Below are 25114 nucleotides of genomic sequence, written 5' to 3'. Positions count from 1 at the left end.
TAATGAGGTTTAGTTTTGTGTTGTTTGCAGACTAATATATTCTGGCTAATAAACACATGACTAGAAAAATCAGGAAAATGTGGATAAGAATAGTGAGTCATAGCCAATTATTTGATGTGAGCATGTAACACTTTAAATGTTTCCCCTGTCCTGTTTCCATGCATTCATTATGCTGAGAGAAATGCCCTACTGAGTCAAGTTGTAGCATTCTACACTCTGTGTCTATTCCTCTGTCAGTACTCGGCACGGCTCTGGCAAGCCTGCTTGAGGATAAATGGTAATTGCCACATTTGGACAATAAAACCCAGCAGGTTTACAAGTTATCTCTGGCCTGTCTTTATAAGTGGGGCTGCTTTAGTGAAGTTAGCTACACAATGGGACAATCCTTTTGCCAAGCACAATTGTTCATTAGCAACATGCCCCAAAGAGCTAAATAACCCATGAGAATGATGAAGTGGAGGGAAAACTTGCTGATTTCTAGCCTACATTCTTGTAGGAGAGAAGGCCATGAGAATACTCAGAACCACACTTAATCCAATGGGTGTCATTATGGCAGAAAGCAAAGTCTGCATTATTTACCTTTCTGATCAATTTTTACAAAATAGCCGACACACGCCATGGACAGGAGGAAGGACTCAGTCTAGCTACTCATTTGAGAGATTTGTGGCTGGTCATAGAGTCAAGGCAAGGCAGAGTAGCTCATCCAAAATGGTGGCACGCGTGGCTGTTGCTGTTACATCCTGGTAGAATCAGAGTCAGGCATAGCCTCTGAAGTCCCATCTTTAGGAATCTGTCATCAGCTGGGTCACCTCCTAAAGGCTTCACAGCCTTTAAAATAGCAGCAAACCTGGCTGGGGAAGGGATTTTTAAACTTGAGTCTATGGAAGACATTTGCTAACAGACCGTAGCGGACCTCGAGTAGTCTGCATCTAATGATGGCTGGCCAACATGGAGCAACTTTGAAGGAGAGCTTAAGGGAAACTTGTGAACTCTCAGGCATTTTCTTGTGACTAATAACCACCAACAGATGTGTACAGATGAACAGCCATCTGGGAGGTTTCTCAAGCGGTCTTTCCCTCCAAGTGTGTTGTTGTTCACAGCCCCTCTATTCAGGAATGACCATTGAAGATGGTGAGAAACATCACTGCCTGAGCAACTGGACACTGCTAATTTGATTCAGGAAAATAGTTCAAAGCATTTAATAAACTTTTTGGAGAAGCAAATGAACTTGTTTCAACCATCTTTTGTTAAATTCTATCTAGCTGAAATATATTTTATTGGGAACCACAGAGATAGAGATGAAAATGCAACATTTTAAAACCTTTAACTGCATAGAAAAGGTGGCAAGAATGTGTAGTTTACTCAAGGAGCAAATTCAGGAGCTCTGCATGGTTGGCTGCAATGTGTGGAAGAGGGCTGCCTCCACACCCTTTGTCCGGTAAGAAAAGTGTGCAATGGAATCCGAGGCCTATGCACTGACAGATCATGAGTGGGAAAGAAACATGGTCACTTGCCTTGAGACACATTCAAGAGGTCAAGAGTGACTTAGAACACCTCTCTGGAGACTTAATGTGGAGTTAGTTTAAAAATCACAAAGATGCAAAGCACCGTGATTAATGAGGGCAAAGGGCAGCCTCACAGAGAACCAAGGAAGGGGATTAAACAGGCTGGAGGTGTTGAGAACCTGACAGATCAATGGCTCTCCCAGAGGTCCCGATGAAAGGACAGAAGGAGCCTAGTGCTGCATCCTTGCCCAGGAACAGACTTTGGGGCTAGAGCCAGAGCTTCAAAGGAATTAAGCTTTCAGTTCCTGGGAACTTGGCCTTTCCCTGTGAAGAAGCTGGAGTCATCGCTCCCAAGGCTGCTGTGTACTTGGTCACAATGCTCTTGAGATAGTGCGTGTGTTGTCTTAGTGCAACACAGTTGGACAAGCCTACTGCGGATTGTCTCATTGTATGGTAGCTGCTGCTGACTCTGTCCCTCTCTCCCCTGGAAAGAGGACCTAAGACGCTGTACTTCTTAATGAATATGCTTGGCATAAGACAGCTTGTGCAAGGCCCCCTGATCTCAAGCATTTCTATCTTCTTACCTTTTGATCTGGTCCTCTCTCTCAGGACTTGTCACTGAAGAATGACCTGCTGGTCCAGGTCACAGAGATAAAAAGCCTTTGATGTTAATGGTACCTAAATGTACATTACTATCCCAGACTTTCTCCTAGTAAGAAGTAGAATTAGACAAAACACATTTAAGTAGTAAAAACCAACATTTGTCTACCAGAATAAGACAAATGAAAAATGTACTTTTTTCTTTTATAGCATCAGGTCAGTTGTTTCACTGAAACAGCTTTGTTTCAGTGTGTCCACATTGCCCACATGTGTCACATGGACCCTGAAGATTTGTGAAAATAGATGCATAGGGTATCATAAAAATCACCAGTTAGGGCTGGGGAGATGGTTCAGAGGTTCAGAGCACTGGCTGCTCCTCCAGAGGACTGGAGTTCAACTCCCAGCATCCCCACGGCAGCTCACAACTGTCATGTTCCAGGGGTTCCAACACCCTCATACGGATATATACACGTAGGCAAAACCACCAATTCATATGAAAGAAAAATAAAAAAAAAATTTAAAGATCACCAATCAAGGCATTCTCTTTAAAATGTTATTTGTGTAAGATCATACCAAACAGCTGTGCTCAGTATGATGCAATTCTTGGAGACTGCAGCTGATTGAAGCTTTTGGTTTTGCTTAACTTGCCCACAGAAGTTGACTAACCTCTACATCCTCAGCAGCTGACCTTATTGGCTCAAAAAAGAGATGAGTTTGCATCTTACAAAACTCCTTCCTCCTTCCAGATACCTCAAGACTGCTTCTCATCGGCAATTCTGCACTGGTTCATAACCTCACATTTGCATGATACAAGTCTGTGATGTGGGGCACATCAATGTTGGAGCAAAGTCCTCCATGCTTCTGAAAGAAAGTCATATAAGCATGGAATGCTTCATAGTGTGTTATGGTTTTCAAAGTAGCAAAGGAGTAAATGGGTAACCCAGTAGAGTCTTTCCTGTTCAGATCCTGACCTTATGACACAGCAGTGGCCTGTCCTGACACATGAGGATATCTCTTCCACCCACTGGATGACTTCTGTTGTCATAGTCTTGTCCCCTGTGATCAAAGCATCCCTTTCCAGTGCCACCATGTGAATAAAGAGTTCAAACTATATGTATTCACATATAGCCATACTATGTGTATTCAAATTTTGTTTCTTTTCTTTGCCAATCTGGAAAAATGTCTCTGACAATTTCCTCTTTTCCCAAACATAGATAAAAATTGCACCTAACTTGAAGAGTTATCAGGGGGACTCATTTAAGGTGCAAGTCCTGTACAATAAATGTCCAATAGATGTTGTCTCTTCAGTGTTGTGATGTTTGAGTTTCAGTGCAAATGTGAGATGGGCTGAGAGAAGACTGATGGATGGAGTGGGGAGGAGAGTCACACCGAATCTGGGTTTTAGGGCTCACTCACAGAGCAAAAGCAACAACCAGACCCAAACCTTTAAGTGATGCCAGGAGGTTGCAAATGCTGGGTGGCAGAAAATGAAGACCACAGCATGTGAATAACCAGAGAGTCAGAAGAAATGAAATGGGATTTTTTTTTTTTAGAACTAATGATGTAGGGCCTTTGTAAAAAAAAAAAAAAATCCAATAACTAGGCACAGAATTGAAGCTGTGCCCCTTCTGAACTCACAGTGAGCAAAGGCATGTTAGACTTTTCGGGAAAAAAAGTTGAAAAAAGATTATTTTCTCATATAATACAATCTGATGGCAGCCTTCCCTCCCTCCACTCTTCCCAGCTTTCCCCACCATCTCTTTTCTCCCCTAGATACAATCTGAAGGGACACTAGCCTACTGGAGCATGGCTCTGGCAGGCCTTACCCTTCTCCCCCATTCCCTCTGCCTTGCTAAAAACCGTTAGGTTACATTCCTAAAGCTAGCCTCCAAGGTCTATTCTCTTATTTGGCCACTTTCTCCTCCTGAGGCTGACTACCAAGTTCCAGCTATCAAAGTGTTGAAGACCAGCAGTCAAAAGCCCCCTTTGTCTTACCTAATTTACATGCCCAATTAAGATTAAACATCTCATCCTAACACAGGGTTTCTCATTTAACCTTTACAAACCATTTTCCTATGCGCCACATCTGTCTCCACTCTATCCCTCTGGGACAAATGGCCCTTCCCCCTCTCCCTTGTTCCCTTCCTCCACTTTGCAGCTCTCACATGATTGAGCCTGTATGATAATGAATATTCAAAGATGGGTAATGCCTGGAGGGGCACTCACCAACCTAAGACAGAGCGCCTGTGTGGCCTGGACAAGTGTCTCCATGATGGGTAAGGTGTCCTGCTGACGTGCCATGCAACCTAAGTCAGAAGCTCATTTTTTAGTAAAAGGGGGGACCAGTAGGGCCCTGGCCTCCATTTTGGGTAACTGTTGCCTTGCTTGCTGACCTTGACCTTGATATCCTCTCTATGCTAATTCCCTGCAAGATTCCACCCCCTGAAGGCTTAAGGGAAGTTCCTTGTCTGTGTATCCTGCATATTGGGCATTAACAGCTTAGATGCAAGATTGTAAAATATCAGGAAGCAAACTTCTGCGATTGGGGTTCTCCCATTGTGCTGTAAGCCTCTATTTAAGACCTTCTCCCTCCTTCAATAAATGGCATTCAGCATTTCAAAAAAAAAAAAAAAAAAACAAAGAAAGAAATTGAAAACAGTGATTTCCTAAAACAGGAAGTGTTGTGGGCCTATAGGATGGTGGACTAAAGTCTATCAAATTGAGCAAACAGGAAAATTGTATACTATGTGAATTATCGATCAATAAAGATCCATCTGCCTTCTCCCAACATCCTCTATCTCCGGTCTTTGTCTCTTATTCTCTGCATAATATCTGGCTGTGGATCATCTGCTGCCAGAGGTAGCCTCTCAGATAATGACTGGACAAGGCACCAATCTATGAACCTATGAATATATCAGGAATCATTTCACTGATTTCTCTTTTGTTGGTTGTGTTTGGTTCTACCCTAGGTCTCTGGACTACCCATTCTCCAGTTCCTGGTCTGTAGAGAGCTGCGTGTAGCCGCACCCTAAAGATGGCGCTGGCTTCCACCCTCTGCCTTCACGATGGCAAGCACTCTTTGTGGTAAACAGCTCCTTATTTGGCTATGGCTGGATTCATGTGCCGCTGGCATATGTGTGGACCTGTGGATAGTGCCCACGTGGCTGTCTGGGGTTGGTAGCCCAGACCTACTTAGGGGCTGGGAGAGGCTTGCCCCGGGGAGAGACATAGCTACTAACAAGGTCCTGAATAAACTGTTTAAAGAAGAGCCCCGTTGTTGCGTCATCCTTGCTGGTCGAGGCGGGCGCGACAAGTGGTGGCCCGTACGGGGAAATGAACGTACGGGGACATTCCCATGTCTCTCCGTGGGGCTCAGAACTTTCTACAGTCAGGCGGTATACCGGTAAGTCCGCAGGAAAAATTGAGGATCCGCGACAAAAGCGGGTTTTTACGCTCACCTGTAGACAAAGGGGGAGCGGGACAGTAGAGCCTCGACCAAAGCGGACAGGTAATTAGAATAACAAAACAAGCAAGTGAAACCGGAGGGCTGGGGCTGTTCCGTAAAGGCTCCGAGAAACCTCCGAGAAACTTCTCAAATTGAGGAAGAAAGGATATACTAACATGGGCGCTTCCTCCTCGCACCCAATTTTTCTGGCTCTTAATGAGCTGCTCCTCTCTAAGAAATTGAAAATAAAAAAAAAAAAAAAAACACCCTGGAACGGTTTCTGGAAGAGTGTGATGTTGTTGCTCCTTGGTTTGCAGTTTCAGGAAGTCTTACAGTGTCTTCCTGGGAGAAATTGGGAAGAGACCTAGATTTTGCCGCAGAGCAGGGCACACTTAAACATGGGGTTAGACCAGTCTGGAAACTAATAAGAGGATGTTTAGAAGATCAGAGATGCAGTGAGGCGGTTGAGAATGGTCAAACTGCTCTGGAAATACTGCAGGAAGAAAGATCTGACAAGGCAGCCTCAGAGAAAGCAGTATCTGGAAAGACAGGGCAAATTAAAAAGGAGACAAAAGCTGAGAAAAAATATATAAAATTATATCCTAGCCTTTCTGAGTTGGAAGACTCGTGTGCTTCCAATCTCTCCGATTCTGTCTTGGATGATGAGGATGTGGAATCCGTTTGTGAGTTATTGCAACGAGTGAAGGTTAGAAAGAAAGGAAAAGAGAGAGGAGGATCCAAACAGTTAGAAAAGGCCATGAGAGCATGGTCCCTTCTGGTCCCCCTCCGTATCCTGGAGCAATGGGGGCAGAGGGCGGAGTGTCTTTTAATCCTAGAGTATGGAGAAAAATTAGAACGGAAATGCAAGTTGCATTCCCAGTATTTCAGAATCCTCAGAATCAGAGATATCATGAACCTCTAGATTTCAAGATTGTAAAATCATTAGCAGAGTCTGTCTGGACATATGGTATTACAGCTTCCTTTACAGTAGCTCAGTTGGAAGCTCTGCATAGGCATGCTATGACTCCATCAGACTGGATGAACCTTGCATGAGCCTGTTTAAGTTCTGGTCAGTATTTAGATTGGAAAGCCTTTCTGATAGAGTTCGCTAGTGAACAGGCTGCAGCTAACAGGGCTGCTGGTGGAGGCCAAGCTGCTTGGGATATGGATATGTTACTTGGACAAGGTAGATTTGCAAATCAGCAAAATGGGTATCCTATCCAGGTTTATGAGCAAATTAACAACATTGCTATCAGAGCTTGGAAGGCATTGCCCAATAGAGGAGAAGTTAGTAGTAATCTCACTAAAATTGTCCAAGGACCTATGTAACCCTTCTCAGATTTCGTAGCTCGCCTAGTGGATGCAGCTGGAAAGATATTTGGTGATCCTGATACAGCCATGCCATTAATTAAGCAGTTGGTTTATGAGCAGTGCACTAAGGAATGTAGCAACTGCTTTAGAACCCTTGAGAGCACGTTTTCCTGGCTTGAGATGCCTCCATTATATGGATGATATACTATTAGCAGCTAAAGAGGAGAGCATTCTTCAAGAAGCATATAGCTCACTTGTAGAACTGCTAAAGCAAAAGGGACTATGTATTGCCCCTGAGAAGGTGCAACAGAGCAAAGTTGTCAATTATCTTGGCTCTAAAATAACTAATCATCATATCATGCCACAAAAGGTAGAGTTAAGGAAGGATCATCTTTGCACATTGAATGATTTTCAGAGATTATTAGGAGATATAAATTGGATAAGAGGAAGTTTAGGAATGGCCAATTATGAATTAAAACCATTATATGATATTCTAATTGGAGATGCAGCCTTGGATTCACCGAGGCAACTAACCAATGAAGCCCGAGAAGCCTTAACAAAATTAGAAGATAGGCTACAAAGGGCTTTTCTTCAAAGAGTACAAAATAATGATGATATTACCCTGTGCATTCTGCCTACCCAGTTGCAACCTACGGGGATTTTATGGCAAAAAGGACCCTTGTTATGGATTTATGCTAAAATCTCACCTACAAAATCAATTGAGTATTATCCTACTGCTGTAACATTACTTGCACAACAGGGTATTCAACAGTGTTTACAATATTTTGGAACATCACCACAAACGCTAGTTATTCCTTATGATTCTACTCAAGTCAAGGTATTATGTGCTGCCATAGATGATTGGGCAATACTGCGTTGTACCTATCCAGGACACATAGATTACCATTATCCTAAACATCCACTATTAACTTTCTTTAAAGAACATCCTGTAGTTTTTCCTAAGGTAACTGCTTCCCAGCCCATTCCAGGAGCAAGTGTTATATTTACAGATGGGTCTAAGACAGGCTGTGGTGCTTATATGGTGGATTCTACTGAACCTGTAAAGCATCAGTTCTTGCCAGGTGCACCCCAACAGGTGGAGCTTTCAATAGTTCTTGAAGTTTTCAAGGCTTGTCCATTTGCATTTAATTTAGTGTCAGATTCTAGTTATGTTGTTAATGCCTTGAAAAGCCTTGAATGTGCAGGGCCCATCAAATCTTCTAGCCCTGTTAGCTCATTGTTTGGCCAATTACAGAAACTGATCTGGCAATGTAAGAATCCCTTTTTTGTGCAACACATCCGCGCACATACCAGTCTGCCAGGTCCATTGGCTAAAGGCAATGATATAGTGGACCAGTGTACTAAACAGGAATGGATGTTTGTGTCTTCTGCCATACAATGAGCACATGCTTTCCACAAAGAATTTCATGTTAATGCAAGGACATTACAACAAAAGTTTTCTATCTCACGTGCGGATGCACGAAAGGTGGTACTAGATTGTCCCCAATGTGTCATTTTTCATCATCCTTCTAGATTAGGAGTTAACCCTCGTGGTCTGCTCCCCCTAAAAATATGGCAAATGGATGTTACACACATCTCTGAATTTGGACGTGTCAAATATGTACATGTATCTGTTGATACCTGTTCTGGAATCATTCATGCCACCCCAATGGCAGGAGAAAAAGCCTCTCATGTTATTGCTCATTGCTTAGAAGCTTGGGCAGCATGGGGTAAGCCTCAACAGTTAAAAACAGACAATGGTCCTGCATATACCGGACAGAAGTTTGCTTCCTTCTGTCAACAGATGAATGTGCAACTTGTACATGGCCTACCATATAATCCACAAGGTCAAGGCATTGTGGAGCGTGCTCATCGCTCCTTGAAGGAGTTGCTTCAAAAACAAAAAGGGGGAATAGGCTATGGCTGTACCCCTAAGGACAGACTCTTGCATTATTTACCCTGAATTTTTTGAATTTGGATGCTTCCAATTATTCTGCTGCAGACAGGCATCATTGTCAGCACAGTCCTTCTAAAGGAATGGTGAAATGGAAAGATGCCTTGACAGGTGTTTGGCATGGACCTGATCCCGTGCTGACATGGGCACGAGGTTCTGTTTGTGTTTTCCCACAGGATCAGCAAGACCCGGTGTGGGTTCCTGAGCACCTCGTGAGAAGAGTCCAGTGCCAGGAAGAACATGTCTGCGAGGACAGTGATCTCCCTGTTCGCACTAATGATGATTCAGCTGGGAATGACGGACCTAAGATGGGGGATACTGTCAGTGTTCCCGAGACCAATGCCAGTCCGTCATGATGCAATATTATTCCCACGGCTATTCGGTAGTAATAAAAGTATGGGTGTTCCATACCTCCCTATGGACCCAGAGGAAGCTCCTATAGGAGAAAATAGGTCTTTTGAGTTAAACGGAATTCTTTGTTTCCAAATTGTCAGAAACAGATCAAATGTTTCCCCATGTGTCTTGATATATAACCAGTCGGCTGGATGGTTTGATTTGCCTGGACCAGGCCCTTGTTTTTCAGCCAATGCCTCTTGGGTGTCTGGATGGTGGCCTGCTAAAGCGTTGGGAAATGATACACCTGGTCAACCAAAATGGGCCCCCTTTTGTTGGGGTCAAGATGGAGGGAACGTCTGGCCCTGGACAGGTTGTCAGTCTCGTATTGTGATCTGGGCCAATCAAGGGAAGAGTTTCACCTTTTCTCCTGGAATAAGCACAGACTTTAATCAGACTTTTGCAGGTAGTAATTATAGTGAGCAAAATCCCTCTCAGTTGTATATTTCTAATCCTTTTGATAATTGACTATTGTGTGGCATTAATGGAAGTTGCATGAATTTAGAGCCCCTAGTTATGATTGCTGGAGGAGTGCATGGGATTAGTCAGTTTTCATGGAGTAGCTCCAAGCCTTGGGACTCCTGGGATTCTGTGCCTGGCCCGTTATCCACAGGCATCACTGCCAAAACTGATACAGGCTGTGCGTATGACGGAGTTGAGCCACTGGCTAATATTACTTATAATCCTACTCCAGTTTGTGTGTATCCTCCATTCTTGTTTATAGTGAGCAAAGAGAGGCTTGTATCTTGCCATAATAATACCTGTTTTTATACTCAATGCTGGAATGCTTCTAAATACGATTATGCCATAATTACCCTCGCTGGGTATGCCTCACTGGGTGCCTATGCCAGTTGATGCTCCTAATGCTATGACCCTATTTAGACAAAAAAGAGATTTTGGCATTACTGCCGCCATTGTTACAGCTATTTCCTTGGCGGTTGTTGGAGCCGCTACAGCCGCCATTGCCATGAGTCATACTGTACAGATGGCACAGACCTTGAATAATCTTTCTGCCAATGTGGCACATGTTCTGGATGTGCAAAAGGGCGTCAATGCTCAAATACGAGGAGGATTGATGGTGGTCAACCAGAGAATTGACCTGGTTCAAGAGCAAATTGATACCCTCTGGCAGATTGCCCAACTCGGCTGCCAATGGAAGTATGAAGGGTTATGTGTGACTAGTGTCCAATATAATAATTTTACCCATGCTGCAGATTTATCAAAAAGGTTGTCTAGTTATCTTTTAGGCAATTGGACCGGAGAGTTTGATAACCTGATGGACCAGCTGAGGGTGGCTATTGTCACGGTGAATTCGACCTGAGTGGATACTGGACTGGCGGAGGGATTATCTTCCTGGATTGCTACAGCCATGGATCACCTGAAGGAGTGGGCGGGAATAGGAGCCCTAGTAGGCTTACTGGTGCTCACCTCCCTAGTATGCTTGTGGTGCATTTGTCGCATTAGGATCTCACAGCGTCGCCATGCGGCCATGATTATCCAAGCCTTTATGGCCATTGATGCAGGACAGTCCCCCCAAGCCTGGTTGGCTTCTTTAAAAGATATTTAGGCACAGGATGTGAGGCCTGCGCACTCCACTTGAGGTTATGATACGCTGACCTCAAGAAGAGCAAGTCTGATTGCATGTGGGTTGGTACCCTAACTCCCACCTCTGTGAAAAGGGTATCGGACGGGTCTAGTGTTCTCTGGGTGGACGACGCCTGGACAAACATTAGTACATGTTCCATTTTAGCAGAGATCAGACCTCTACTCTTGCCTGTTGCTCTGCAAAACAAAAAGGGGGAACTGTAGAGAGCTGTGTGTAGCCGCACCCTAAAGATGGCGCTGGCTTCCACCCTCTGCCTTCACGATGGCAAGCACTCTTTGTGGTAAACAGCTCCTTATTTGGCTATGGCTGGATTCATGTGCCGCTGGCATATAAGTGGACCTGTGGATAGTGCCCACGTGGCTGTCTGGGGTTGGTAGCCCAGACCTACTTAGGGGCTGGGAGAGGCTTGCCCCGGGGAGAGACATAGCTACTAACAAGGTCCTGAATAAACTGTTTAAAGAAGAGCCCCGTTGTTGCGTCATCCTTGCTGGTCGAGGTGGGCGCGACACTGGTCATCCAGGCAGTGTAGGGCATTGGGTTCCTCTCATGATGTAGGTCTCAAAATTAAATCAAACATTGGCTGGGCATTCCCACATGTTCTGCACCACCATTGCTCCAGTACATCTTGTAGACAGGACAGATTGTAGGTGGAAGGTTTTGTGGCTGGGTTGTTGTCCAGGTTCCTCTTTCTATAACCTGCAGAGTACCTTCTCACTCTAAAGAGACTAGAACACAAGAATCCATGCCCACACCAGCCTGACTTCTCTATGTTCAAAGAGCTGTGTAGATGTTATCCTCAGTAATAGGGCCCCACTGTCAATTTTTGGAGAGTGACCTTCTATCCTAATATCAGCCTGTGTTGTTTAATGGTCTCCGTGGGACCTCCTCAGCCCAAAACTCAACCAAATGTAACCCATTCCCACCACTGGAAGCCTTGCCTGGTTATAAAAGATGGCCAGGTCAGTCTCCATATCCTCCATTACTAGGCGTCCTTGCAAGGGTCAGCCTCATAGATCCAGGAAATTTCTACTGCTCTAGATTTCACACCAACTCTTTTTTGACACACAGTTGATATCCTAGCTACGTTATGTTTTACTGGAGGGCATCTGTGACTCAAGCTCGGGAACAGTTAATTGATGTCATGTGTATCATGGCTTGTTTCTTTCAACTCAGCCTATTGTACGTTATGAGTAACTGGTTGGCTTTGTGCCTTTTGAGGAGAGTAACTTTCTAAATTTTAACAACTTAACACAGGTCCAGGGTTCTAATAGACTCACTACTAAAAATTCATGATTATCCCATTGTGTAATGATCTTTCATATCACATAATAGTTTGCGAACTTTGAGCAACACTAATTTTATTCAATTTCCTTTATTGAGTACTTGTTAACAATAAAAAGATATAGGGTCCTATTCCAAATTCTAAACTCAATTTTTAACTTAAACTTTGAGTTTCCTAAATTACCCAGTCTGAAGTAATTCTCTTTATACCTGAAGAATGGTTTTATTGAAATGTTTGAGAGAAAACATGTGTATCACAAGAAGCATATGACAAACATCTCAAGAGTACAAATCAAGTGAAAAAATAACAAAATTTAGCAGGAAATCCACATTGCATGAGAAATATGTAGAGTCACTGGTTATAACATGGTTGGTTTGCTTGTTGTGTACTGAACACCCTTTGAGAGCCTCGCCTCCCATGGAGAGGTAACTGTATGCTTTGGGTTTGTCCATGAACTACATTCAGCCTCTCTCTTCTCAAGGAGGTAGAGCTCACTGAGCAGAGACGTAGCTGTAATGGGTCCGGCCACTAGGATGATCTTTGGTGGATTCCTAAGCCAATCAGAACTTTCCTCATGGAGATAATAAAAGCCCTGCATGTTTCTGTATTTCTTTCAGTTCCTACCCCACAGGAGACTAACTACTGTTTTCCTTATGTTTCTCATTCAGAAACAAAGAAATTAAATCTGTGTTCAGCCTTGCTTGAAGATTAGTTTCTGCTTGTTGGCATTTCAGATTCTGAAGTCAATGTGGCTCTTACAATTTCCCCTTAAAATCAGATTGTTGATTTAGGATTATAAAAACTCTGTTGTCTGGGCTTTGGATTTTCACTGAGAACGGCCTTCCCTCGATCGTCTTCTAGATCCTAAGTAGAAGGAAATGACAGTGGTTAGAGGTGAATATGACAACACCTCACGGGTAAGAATGGGGTGCCCTGTGTGCAAATCTGTCTGTCAAAAGCAACCATTGCTCCTTGTAATAAGATTTATTTAGATCATGTTGGTCTGAGTACTGTCTTCACTTTATGGTGAGAAAAACATTATGCCTTAATCAAAGGTGTATGAAAATATAAAACTCGATGATTTGAAGTCTCTGGAAAACTGAAGTGGTTTATTGTGCCCATAAGAATTCATGATAAATTTATAATTAAAAACATATGCAATTCAGAGCCAGCTCTGAGCGTGTGAGAGCAGGAGAGCTAACCCCTCTCTCCCACACTTCCTGCAGTAGTCAGAAGAGAGGGCACTGCAAAACAGAGGCCTCGAACCAGACTCTTTTTTGTTGTTGTTGCTAGTGTTTGTTTGTTTGATTTTTGGTTTTTCTTTTAAATTTTGTTTTGTTTTTGGGAAGGAGGTTGCATGGGCAGAGTGCAGGAGCCAGGGGAAGGGGAGATAAGTGGGATCAGGAGGCATGATGTTAAATTCACAGAGAATCAATAAAAGTTGAGAAAAAAATGGAAAACAAAAACATAAAATTATTTTGCAATTAATTACTTAGTGCCAACATTCTGTATACTGGGTCAGCTTAAGGTCATATGTTCATATACTGTATGAATCCTGTCAATTCATTTCATTATTAGTGTGTAATTATCTTAATCATTAGAAACTTTCAATTCTACATGTGTAAGCCCTACAAAGAAAATCTTTGCTGTTTTAATACATCGAAATGTTTACTAACATAGGAGAAGATATTAGAAAATAGGCATAAATGGAAGAAATCATATTGTAAATGTATATATAAAATAGAGAATTAAATTATATCATGAGCACCAGATCCCCTTGAATTAGAGTTAACAGATGGTTGTGAGTCATATGGGTGATGGGAATCAAACCTAGATCCTCTCCAAGAGCAGCCAGTGCTCCTACCTGCTGAGATGACATCACTCTAGTCCCAGCATTTCTTTCTGATTTAACTCATCTATCCAATACATTTAACTATTTACACAAGTCTATTGGCCATTCTTTTAAGATCTGTTCTACTTTCAAGTAATAAAGAACATAGACAGTTATCACAACACACTTTGCATCAAAACTCACTAAATTTTCTGTTTGTTCAAAACCAAAATTCAGTAAGCTACATTAAACATTTTCCTCTGTAACTTACATCGTAGCAAAATCTGTCAAACATGTTAGCATATTTGATACACTTACCTTGAACCCTTTTGTTGCTTTGTATCTTCTTTGCAGGTGTGTCTAAAATGAAAGATTTGTAGTTAGAAATGATTTGTGATTTCAAGTAAAATCAGGAGGCCATCACCAAGGACAAAAGTATAAAGTATAAGGAACCATTGCTTACATGTGTAGTTATTGTAGTAGTAAGCTTCCTGGTCCTTAGGACTTTACACTGATGGAGAAGTTACCTGCTTCCCCCACATCACAGTGAGTGTACACCAAAACACAATGTTTTGTTGTGTCTTTTGGAGTCTCTTAATTTGTGCTGTTTTTTGCATGGAATAAATGGCTTTCATATTGCTGACTTTAAAAAACATATATAACACTACCTTCCAAGAAAGTTACCCATGTTTCAGTTACTGTGTGTCCTATGTATGATTCTGTAAAATTCTCACTAGAAACTAATAAGCAATTTAGAAGTGCCAAGCTGGGCATGGTGGTGCACACCTTTAATCCCAGCACTCAGGAGACAGAGATAGGTATATCTATGAGTTCAAGGCCAGCCTGGTCTACAAAGTGAGTTCCAGGACAGCCAGGGCTGCTACACAGAGAAACCCTGTCTCAAAAAAAAAAAAAAAAAAAAAAAAAAACAGAAAGAAAGAAAGAAAGAGTGCTAATGTTCATTTCCCCTAATTCCACTGCCCATCCTTTGAAATCATTGACTGACAAATTAAAAAAGCTATTAATAAGAAAACTTCCAATATTTTCTTTAATTTTTATTTTACCCTATATATAGGGATGTTTTACTCACATGGATGTCTATGCACCACATGTATGCCTAGTGTCTGCTGAACACAGCAGATGGTGCAGAACCCATTGAACTAGAGTTACAGACTGTTGTGAGCTGCCATGTGGGTGCTTAAACTAAAGACCAGATCTTCTGGAAAAGCAGCCAATGCTCTTAGCCACTGAGCCATCTCTCTAGTCCTGACATTTTTCATATTTAAGAGTGACAAGTGTTCTTATGATTTGTGTTTTATTGTTGAAAAATAATTCTCTAATAATTTTAATATTATTCTTGGTGCGACTATATAGTAAGACCAAGGTCACATTATATCTTCATTTTGAGGTTATTTGGGATTAAAGATTGATTGGTTCCTGTGGTGGTTTCATTTTTCTGATTGACTTCATTTTTTTTTCTTTAAAAATCTTATTCATTTTCTATGTATCATCAGTATTCAGCAATAAAGCTGATTATCTTTACTGGGTATTTTTTTTTCAATTTTTTTACAAGCATCATGTAAGATGTACAACAGCAAGCAAATGAAAAAACTCTACATTTTATAGAATTTATGAGCTTTGTTGCAATCTTAGCACATTTCCAACGTCAGTTGTCCATAAGGCATGTAACCATTTGCTATCTTAACCATTTGATATCATGTTAGCACTATAGTTAAACATAGAACCATAGAAAACCTTTTGAGATTGGGTAGTAAGTGGGATATGTCCTTGAATTATAAAGTCTAAGTCATTACATGTCAAGTAGATATTTTCTTAACTACAGCTTTATTTGATAATGAAATAATGATTTATAAAGTATCATCACAATGAGATGGATGGAACCTTAAAAATTGAATAAAGATATGGTTTGTAATAAGCTTATTAAATTCTACTTAGTTGCAAAATTGATTTCAGGATCAAGAAGAATCTTCTAGTTTCCTCTTTTCAAATGAACAACTGCTTTCAGATTCCCTTACATACATTTGGTAGTGTCTGACAATGAAATTTGTCAGTTATCATTATTCTATTATGACAGCATCCAAGTTAGAAACGTTCAGTGAGGCTCAGAAATATCTCAGAAGGAAATTATAATAAAATGCAGAGCCTGGGTTTGCTCTCCAGGTTCTAAAAACAAAAGAGCTTTAGGAAGCCACTCTTGGGGAGGTGGATGTGAGAGAGAAACCAGATACCTGACGTCAAGGGGATGTTTGTGACTCAGTGGCAACTTGTTTAGAGAGCTAGAAAAAGAACACTAACTTTTCCAGTTAAGGTCCATATACCAGTTATGATGTTGCACATTGTGAATCTTTAAAAAGATAAATGTATTTATTACTTACATTTATTATTTATTTATTTATTTATTTATTTATTTATTTATTACATATGTTTGTGTGTGAGAGTTTACATGCATCACGTGTGTGCAGTGACAGCGGAGACCAGGAGAGGGCATCAGAGCCCCTGGAACTGGAGTCACAGGCAGATGGAGGCTGCTTGTGGGTGCTGAGAACCAAATCCCAGTACTCTGAGAGAGCAGCACATGTTCTTTACTTTGGAGTCACCTCCCCGGGCCCACACCCTCCTTTTAAAAAAAATCCCCAGAAATGTTTTGCTTAAACCTTCTAAAGTGGCACTCTTGAAACTCATGCCTTAGAGATCTATGGGAAGTTCACATCCAGAGGAGTAAAAGGAACTCTGGGAGAAACGGAAATAGAAATAGCTCTATCAATTGAAGAGAAAACAACATTTTCTTGAAATGTAGTACATATATTCTGGGAGGAGAAACCAATTCTTTCCTATTCAAGTGCCATGTCAAAGAAGACTTTCAGAATCTTATTAATTAAAGGAGGGGGGACATACTTACCCACAGTTTCAGCCTATGGGAATGAAACAATATAAACAGGGCAGGTTTTAAGTAATTCTCTAAAAAGCACTGCCATTCCACCAAGCTGCTGACTATGGCAAGGGTTAAGAAGAAAAACAAAGAATTCAATTTACACTGCATACTGTGTCCACTCTTATTTCAGGGTCCTCTATGTTCTTATGGTGGAGAGTTATTTACTGAGTCCTCTACTGCACCATTGAGGACTCATTGGGTTCATTATGGCTTAGGAACATGCCATAGGCTCCCTGCCTTCTGGAAGGAAATCATGTATTTTTCAGATCTGTGTGAATACATACTGAAAACAAAATACAATGCTGGTTGAATAAAAAAATTACTATTATAAATCCAGAGACAAGATATAAGAGATGTCATCTCTATTAAAATAAGCAAAAATGACTTCCAGAAATATACAAGATCTTAAGAGGAGTTATATTTTCTTAGACATAGTGATAGAATTTTTTTAAAAAAATTATAAGCAGAAAGCCATCTGAACTGGATTTTAGATTAACATCAAATTTCAGGTGTCTTTCTTGATTTGTAATATATTGTAAAAAGCATATTTGTTGTAGACATTTATTTACTTGTACTCTGAATAATTTTATTCTGATGTTTTTTTGTTAGTAAATTGAACTAAAAATGCATTTATTTAGCTGTCAATGAGCCAAATGACTTTTAAAACATTTCCTATTTTTGGTTTTTTGAATAACTATTACTGAGAGTTTGCATATTTTGAATCCTTTCTTTTTCTTTTGAAAGTAAGTCCATCTAATGCCACAGACCAAGAACATTCCATACATCAAAGATTAATTTTATATGCTGAAGAATATATAATCCTGAGTACAGATTGTCACTCAAACAGTAAGCAGGAACGCATATTCCTTTGTAAGAATGCAGTTTTGGAAATGCAAGTTGCTAAAAGCTATTTACGCTTAACTACGCACCTATGAACTTCCCAAACATGCCTGTCTTTGTTATGGGGACAGTGAATACGTTTTTTTTTTTTGGAAATATAAAAAGCTTTTTCAAATTTTAGGCTTCTCTGCCAGCTAGCAAAATCACTCCTCTTTTTCACTTAGTCAAAATATCTGCCCAATTTTCTGCATCAAGGCAAAAAAGTATTCATTGCTCCCCACTTTACACCATGAAACTTTTTAAAGACTGTTTAACCAGTAATCCCTTTGGGAAACGACCACTTACACACGCCAGTCAATTTGCTGAAGACAGCTCACCTCGCTGTCTTTTCAATCTAATTAAAGGAACAGCTTGCGCGCCCAGTCTTTAAAAAGCTGAAGCCCTTCTCCACCGCCTCCTGTTAGGTGTTAGTTGTCGGGGTTTTACTAACCTCCCTGAAGCAGTCTTTTAATCTCCTCATCTTCAAATAAGTGACCATCGCCACCTTCAATGAACTTTGTGACCTTGGAGACCTCTGAGAGGACACATGTTCACAGCAGAAATTGGTTCACTCAATAGAAAGGAGTTTGACACAATACATACTGCCATCTGCTCAGTAAAGAGCTCCGGACCACCTCTCAGCTCCGTCTAAGTTGTGGTTGTTGGCTTTTGGTACAGTGTTTCCATCAGCCGTTAACTAGTAGATCAGGAAACAATCTGCGGGGCCTTGTCCCCAGTTTTGGAAGAACCCCATATGCTGGTGTGGAATATGAACACCGGAACAAGGTGGCACAGATAGCATGTTCAAGGCCTTCAAGGGGACAGGTGGCTCAATGCCACACTCTTGCTTTTCCAGAAGTACTGACCTTCTTGTAGGAATTTCTGCAGTGTCTCCTCTGTTCCTCCACCTCCTGTAGAAATCCTGGTGTATTTTATCTCAGGACCTAGGGGAAAAAAGGGTGCTCAAACTCTTTTTGTAAAGGCAGAAAAGAAAGGGTTTTAGACTGTGTGGGCCACATGGTCTATGCTGCAGCTGCTCACCAACCTGGAGCAAATACAGCCAGAGGCGCTATGCCAGTGATGGACATGGCTGTGCCCCAGAGAAGCTCATTGTAAAATACGGGGCACAGACTGTGTTTGCAGAATGTTTAAGTAAAATATATAAGATACTAAATTTAAAATTTTAGCTTAATTAATAGATGTGAGTCTCGTACAAAATTTACTGAATTTGTTAACTGGTTTAGATAGACTCATGCATCTTGGTATGTAGATGTATAGATTTTAACATTAATGGAACCCCAAAGGAAATTACTCTTAGTATTCAATAACTCAGTAACAAGCTATAAACTAAAGGCAGAATATTATAAAGCACATATGTATACACAGAGTAACAACATGCGTTTATAGACATATCTATGAAAAAGTCTTTGAGTAAGAAATAGGTAACACATTTGGAATATTCTATTTTATTTTGCAAAAAGAAAATGGGAAAGAGAGCAACTTTAATAGTCTCCATGACAAAGACTAAATTTAAGTAATGCAATATTTTAGGGTTAGTATAACTTGTGTTTATAACGTGAGTACCGCTCATGTATGGAATTAGCAATTACCTGTAATGATTCGTTCTTCCCGGGTCTGTTTCTCAGTTATTTCAACAGGGACCCCATCTATGATTTTGGTGTACTTTTTAATGACTGGCTCTGAAGGCAGAGAAAGAAAACAACTTGTGATTTACCTACCCTTTTACAGTGTTTCTACCACCCAGAGCTGGAGATTGTAATCAAGGATGTGTGTCTTACAACATCTCTTGTTTAAAAATCAATTGTAGCCATTGTTGGAACAAACTGTAAACATATTCTGACCAGTCTGGGCAACTCTTGGGTCTCAAGTGAGTGGGAGGGTTGCCTGGCAAGCTGAGTCTGCCATTGGAAAGGAAACCTGACAATAAAATCTAGTGCTGACTTGTTAGTGCAGTCCCTAAAACGTTCATTACATTTTTGTTTTAGCTTGGACGTGTGTAAGTTACGGCGTGTCGGTGGAGGTCAGAAGACAGTCTGAACCTTTCATGTGGGACTCAGGGATCCAGCTCAGATCAAGTCAAAGTTGGGGGAAACTGTCTTTCCTTACTGACCCATCTCACCAGCCAGTATTACCAGAGTCTCACACAACCACCAACCCCTTGTAGTTCTGGGAACAATGTGTCTTTTTGTGTTTACATTATTGTAATCATTATACTTCATGCTCACTATTTGCATATTCATAAGAAGTAGCCAGGGGTGGCCAGGCAGTGGTGGCATATGCCTTTAATCCTAGCACTCAGGCGGGAGAGGCAAGCCGATCTCTGTGAGTTCGAGGACAGTCTATGCTACAGAGTGAGTTCCAGGAAAAGGTGCAAAGCTACATACACAGAGAAACCCTGTCTCAGAAAAAAAAAAAAAAAAAAAAAAAAAGAGTGGCCAAGGGCTTATGGCTAAACCCATTTAAAAATAAGCTACACTCTATCCCTGATTAACTAACAAGAACTGAAACCTAGTAAAATGCCTGGATAAAATGAAAATCAACAGAAAATCAGCTGGTTGATAACTCTAAACCAACTCCACTTTAAAATGTCACGGGGACGACACATAGGTGTAAGGAATGGCACAAGGCGAACATACCTCCATGGATCACTTCTGTCACTGTTTCACCTTCTTTAATCAGTCTGAAGTCAGGTTCACCTTCAATATGGATCTTGGTCATTGCAGGTCCTGAGATATCAGTTTAGGAGACAGATTAGTGCTTTACCGCAGCCCCTTACATTTGCCCAAATAAGAAGTTTATTTCCACATTTCTTGTTGTTCAGAATTCAGTGTTTCTGGTTTTACAAAACCAGTTTTAAACATTTCCTGTTATCTTTAGGCTAGAAACGATTTAAGAAAACAAATGATTCGGTTGCATTTGTTTATGCTGCCTCTCCACCCACCCACCCACCCACCCACACGCTTGAGCATTTATAGTGATGGGCGAGCAAACTGCACACACCAGCATCCCTGTTAGTGGGTGTAAGGTCTGATCGCACGAAGTATTTTATGTGGCTTTCTCTGGGAAACAAATAACATTGCAGATTGGAGTTGCTCAAGTGACAACTGGTTTAAATCCCACTTTCCGGTAGGATAGCATCCGCCAATACTTACTAAAAGATTTCATTTAATTTGTTATCACTCATGACCTTATATTTTTACATACGAACATACAACTGAACATTAAAAAAATCTAATATACTTACCTTGAAGATGCTGCATTTTAGGCTTTATAGAAAAGCTGACTTGAGCACTTACCTTGACTAAGAGAGGGATGCAAACAGCAACACCAACTCACTAACAGTTATGCAGCCCTTCAAATGCACAGTGGGTTGCATTTGCCTTACAAAATGATTTCGTTCCCAGAGAAAATCAGTTTGAGTGTTAGAAAGCTTACTGCTACATTAGTCATCGGGGATGTTTTATAGAGGAGTGAGAATAATTCAGTTCAGTACATTTAACTTGCACTTTTCAATAGCTAAATGGAGTCATAATTGATTATTTTTGAGAGGATTAATTTGTTTGTTGAGAAATCATCAAAGTACACCATTACCCAGAACTAAGTAATAAGTAATAAATAATGAGAGAGAGAGAAAACCATTCTTTCAAACCATAAGTATTTCAAGCCATAATGTTTTATATGTGAGCCCAATAGGGATGGCTAACACAAAGGGGAGGAATAGTTTCTAACATGTAGTAATCCTCAAAAGGGAGTTTGCACAATGATTCAAGACAAGGAAATGAGTTAGCACTCTGTCTAAGGATCTTTTCTCTTTAGAAAAGCCAAGTTGAAATTCTGGAAGCACCTTTTGTTAGATATTACTATAAGGGAAGGAATTTTAGTAAACATTTCATTTTTGTACATTTAAGATGATAACTTGGAAAAAACATCTAGCACAGTGACTATTTGTTCAATTTTAACTGACTTACTCTTAATTCTAAAGTTTGGTTTAGTGTCTTTTTGATGAAAAAATTCTAAAATTATGTCTTGGACTCTAATGCATATAGTAAAAACTCAAAAAGCATCAGTGAATTCACAGAGTTCATTGGGAACGAAGTAGTGAGTGGGAACTGTGGATGTTTGCTGGGAGGGCTTTTGTTTCTTCTCTTGTGCTACACTGGAGTATCACTGTCCTGTTTTACACTGAAGAATATTTACAGATGAGATGACCCCCAGCTCCACCCAGATCTTGATGAGGAAGAAGCCAGGTGGACTGGTGCTCAAGGCTGCTCCCAACTGAAGACAGAATGATGTATAGAACCCTGCTGACAAACACTGGGAGGGTGCATGGGTTCAATGAAGAAGCATGGAAGGAGAAGAGTCCTTGAAAACAGCAACATGGCACACATGAATGACTTCCGTTTGGGAAGCTGTGTGTCAGTTATAGTGACATTTTATCGACTATGATTTAAAAAAAAAACAATGACTTTGGTTAAAATCAGTCGATCATTTTTCACTGGCATGATCAATATATATTGTCAGCCAAACACTTTAAATTTAATTTCTACATAAAACCCCAATTTCTCCTCATCAATGGGTAGAAAAAAATGAAATGATTGAATTTTTTTTTAAAAGCTAAGCACAGATTTTTTTTAAAAGGATAATTCAACTGTAGGCTCAAGAATGAATGATATCCATAGCTAGCCAGGCTGAGAATTAACCTTGTGTTTTCAACGAGTGTAAGTTAGAGTTACTTTAAAGGGAAGAGATACATGCAATTTAAGTTGCCATTTCGTGTCACAGAATGAAAAACAAACCCAAACCCAAGAGTAATCAGAACAACAGTGTTCCCAAGATTCAGTGAAAGGCGTAATTGGCCCCTCTTTTGAAAGACTGTTTTCATCTTTCTCATGGAAAAAAGACAACACAAGTGTGTTCTTTGTGGTAAATTACTGCCGCAACATTCTTAAACGTGGACACTGGTCCTTAAGTTTGGTCTAAGTGACAATAAAAATGTGTGAAGTCAAGGTAATATCCAAGAGGTTGATGTCAGCTAACATTAAGTAGAGAGAGAGAAAAGTGACATTGGAAATATGAGAGGTATCTATTTACTATGTATGCATATAAAATATATTCAGAGTTGAAATTTAGGTTCAGGGTTTGGCTCACTAAACAACACTTTTTCTTTTTCTGTTTTGGCAATCTAAGTTTTAATGTATATCATATCTGTTTGTATTTTTTAAGGCTTTCATTAATGTACACTTTCTATACCCTCTTAGGTTGCTCACTGGAAAAAATGCCTGTGTATTTTTGAAAAAATTTAATGGCATAAAAGAGATTGTGTGGTAGTAGTTGGAAATAAAGCTCTACAAAGAGTATATTTCATGAAGGAATCTACAGCAAAAATGATTAAGATTAATTTGTTATGTGATTATCTGGGTACTAGTGTTGACACAACTTCAATTAAATGAAAATAAATACAAGCAAATGTACTGAAAATATTAGGAATGTACCATCTACTTCGCTTTAAAAAATATTGTACTCCACAATATGCAATTACACAAGCATGCCATTTGTAAAGAAATATGTAGCATGTTAGTTTCAAAAAGAATGTAGGTATATTCAGAGAAATGAGTTGATTACATGGTACTTTTTTTTTTCAGAGTGGAAGGAACCATGGAGAGCATTGGTTTTTACCTTCAGTTTTGGTAATAGGCTGAAGACTGCCTTGAATGACTTTAATTTTTGGTTCCACGAGTTTGGTTATAATTTTAGTGGCTGAAAATATAGAAAGTGGAGCATGAACGAAGTTTACATAGAAACAACTTGAATGAAGTTGTCCCCTTTGGTCTTTCCATGGTGTTATCAGCTATGGTGCTAGGTTCAGGCAATCACAGGAAATATTCACATCACATTAGTGTCTTCTCGTGTCCAGAGGCTGAGTCCTGCAGGCCAGTGACTTGACTATGTTCCAGAGTGGGGAAGCGCTAACTACATGGCACATCCTACCTAGAACTCTACCACTCTGACCGCAACACTAACGCTCTGACTTCCCTTTGCGCTTCTTGAAAAGACTGGCTGTGTAGCAACAGAAGACAAATAAACATGATTAATTCCATGCAATTCACAATCTCTTAAATTGCATTGTTGGATCCTTTTCAGTTAAAAGACAGATATGGAAAGAAAAAGACGCTTGGAATACGCCCATGCGTTGGGTACAGAAAAGAAAATATGGAAAATAATTGACAAGTCTAGATGAGAATAAATTTCAGCCAGGAAGTCATGAGCTTTCTGCAACAAATATGATGCATTGCCACTTAATTTCTAGCCTCATTATTGTAATTTTAAGGTAGTGTTCCACATAAAGGTGAATGTACATCACCTCCTGAGTGAGGTTACCACAGATTTCAGTTGTGCAGTGTTACCTGGATAAGCCAGGTCATCAGAGTTACAGGCCTCTTGTCATTCCTAAGTAGAAGCCATGAAAGACGACCCTGGTAGAAGAATTCAAGCCTAGTGTCAACTTCAATCCCAACACAAATGTAACAAAAAGTCAGCAGCATGGCATGCGACTCTGCTGGTCTCAGCCCTTGTTCTCACACGCTAAGCTGCGTGGACCCTTTGAATTGTGTGCTAGGCCTCTATGGGGACTATTTTCCAACCATAGGTCATCTCTCCAAAACTCAAATTATGAAACTCTAAAATGTATCAAATCTGTGTTTTCAATTCTTGATTCCACAAGTGGTTCTGTTGGCACAGGCCTCTTCCCCTGGAGCACACAGAGATCTCTGTTGCTACCGTTCACGTGGAATAATTAGTCACTTTTAAAAGTGTAGCACGGTGCTGAGCAATTTGAATGTGAGGATCTTGAGTTGGTTGCTAGTTTTGCTTTTGCGAAGGCTTAAATAATTTGGAACACTGGTCTAAAGATTTCCTGATTTCTGTCCTTCTCTACATAAAATATTTTGTGTTTAACCACAGATAAAAATTTAAAATGTGTGGTGTTAGGGGGGGGGACAAGAAAAATAAGTACCAACAAAACCGAAGAAATATTAGAGACAAGACAACAAATAAATGTGATAGTGGAATCTTTGCTTTAATTGACCTGCTCCTCTATTGCAACAGCCCACACAGGGATGGAAACCTCAGAGCCACTTACAGCTGCTGAGTGGGCTGACAAGTTACTAGATTCACATAATTTTGCGAACATAATTCATGTAATACTATAACAGTATTTTGGCTCATTTATAAGCAAAACACTGTAGCCAATAGTGGAACTGATATGGATAAAGTGGGAAAGAAAAACAATATTTTCATAAAGATTTATAGCATGGGGAGCCACATATCTGATGGAT

General features: G+C 40.4%; 1 protein-coding gene across 4 annotated transcripts in view; it reads right to left on the bottom strand.

The window, feature by feature from the left end:
* Positions 1-12171: 12171 nt before the first annotated feature.
* The window catches only part of Postn (periostin), a 30307-nt gene continuing 17364 nt past the window's right edge, over positions 12172-25114 (bottom strand). The window contains exons 17-23 of one of the 4 annotated variants that reach the window (XM_036190996.1): positions 23457-23537; positions 20417-20506; positions 19370-19459; positions 18626-18703; positions 18211-18294; positions 14246-14287; positions 12190-12960 (exon numbers count right to left, since the gene is read on the bottom strand). In XM_036190996.1, the coding sequence (XP_036046889.1) occupies positions 12923-12960; positions 14246-14287; positions 18211-18294; positions 18626-18703; positions 19370-19459; positions 20417-20506; positions 23457-23537 (503 nt within the window). In that variant the 3' untranslated portion in view covers positions 12190-12922. Of the gene's footprint in view, positions 12961-14245; positions 14288-18210; positions 18295-18625; positions 18704-19369; positions 19460-20416; positions 20507-23456; positions 23538-25114 lie in introns of all 4 variants that reach the window. The other 3 variants (XM_036190999.1, XM_036190998.1, XM_036191000.1) reach the window with 3 other exon arrangements.

Source organism: Onychomys torridus, chromosome 6 (assembly GCF_903995425.1).
Source record: "Onychomys torridus chromosome 6, mOncTor1.1, whole genome shotgun sequence".
Taxonomy (NCBI): Eukaryota; Metazoa; Chordata; class Mammalia; order Rodentia; family Cricetidae; genus Onychomys; species Onychomys torridus.
Note: the sequence above shows the minus strand (reverse complement) of the source record. Positions and strands in the feature narration are given on the sequence as shown.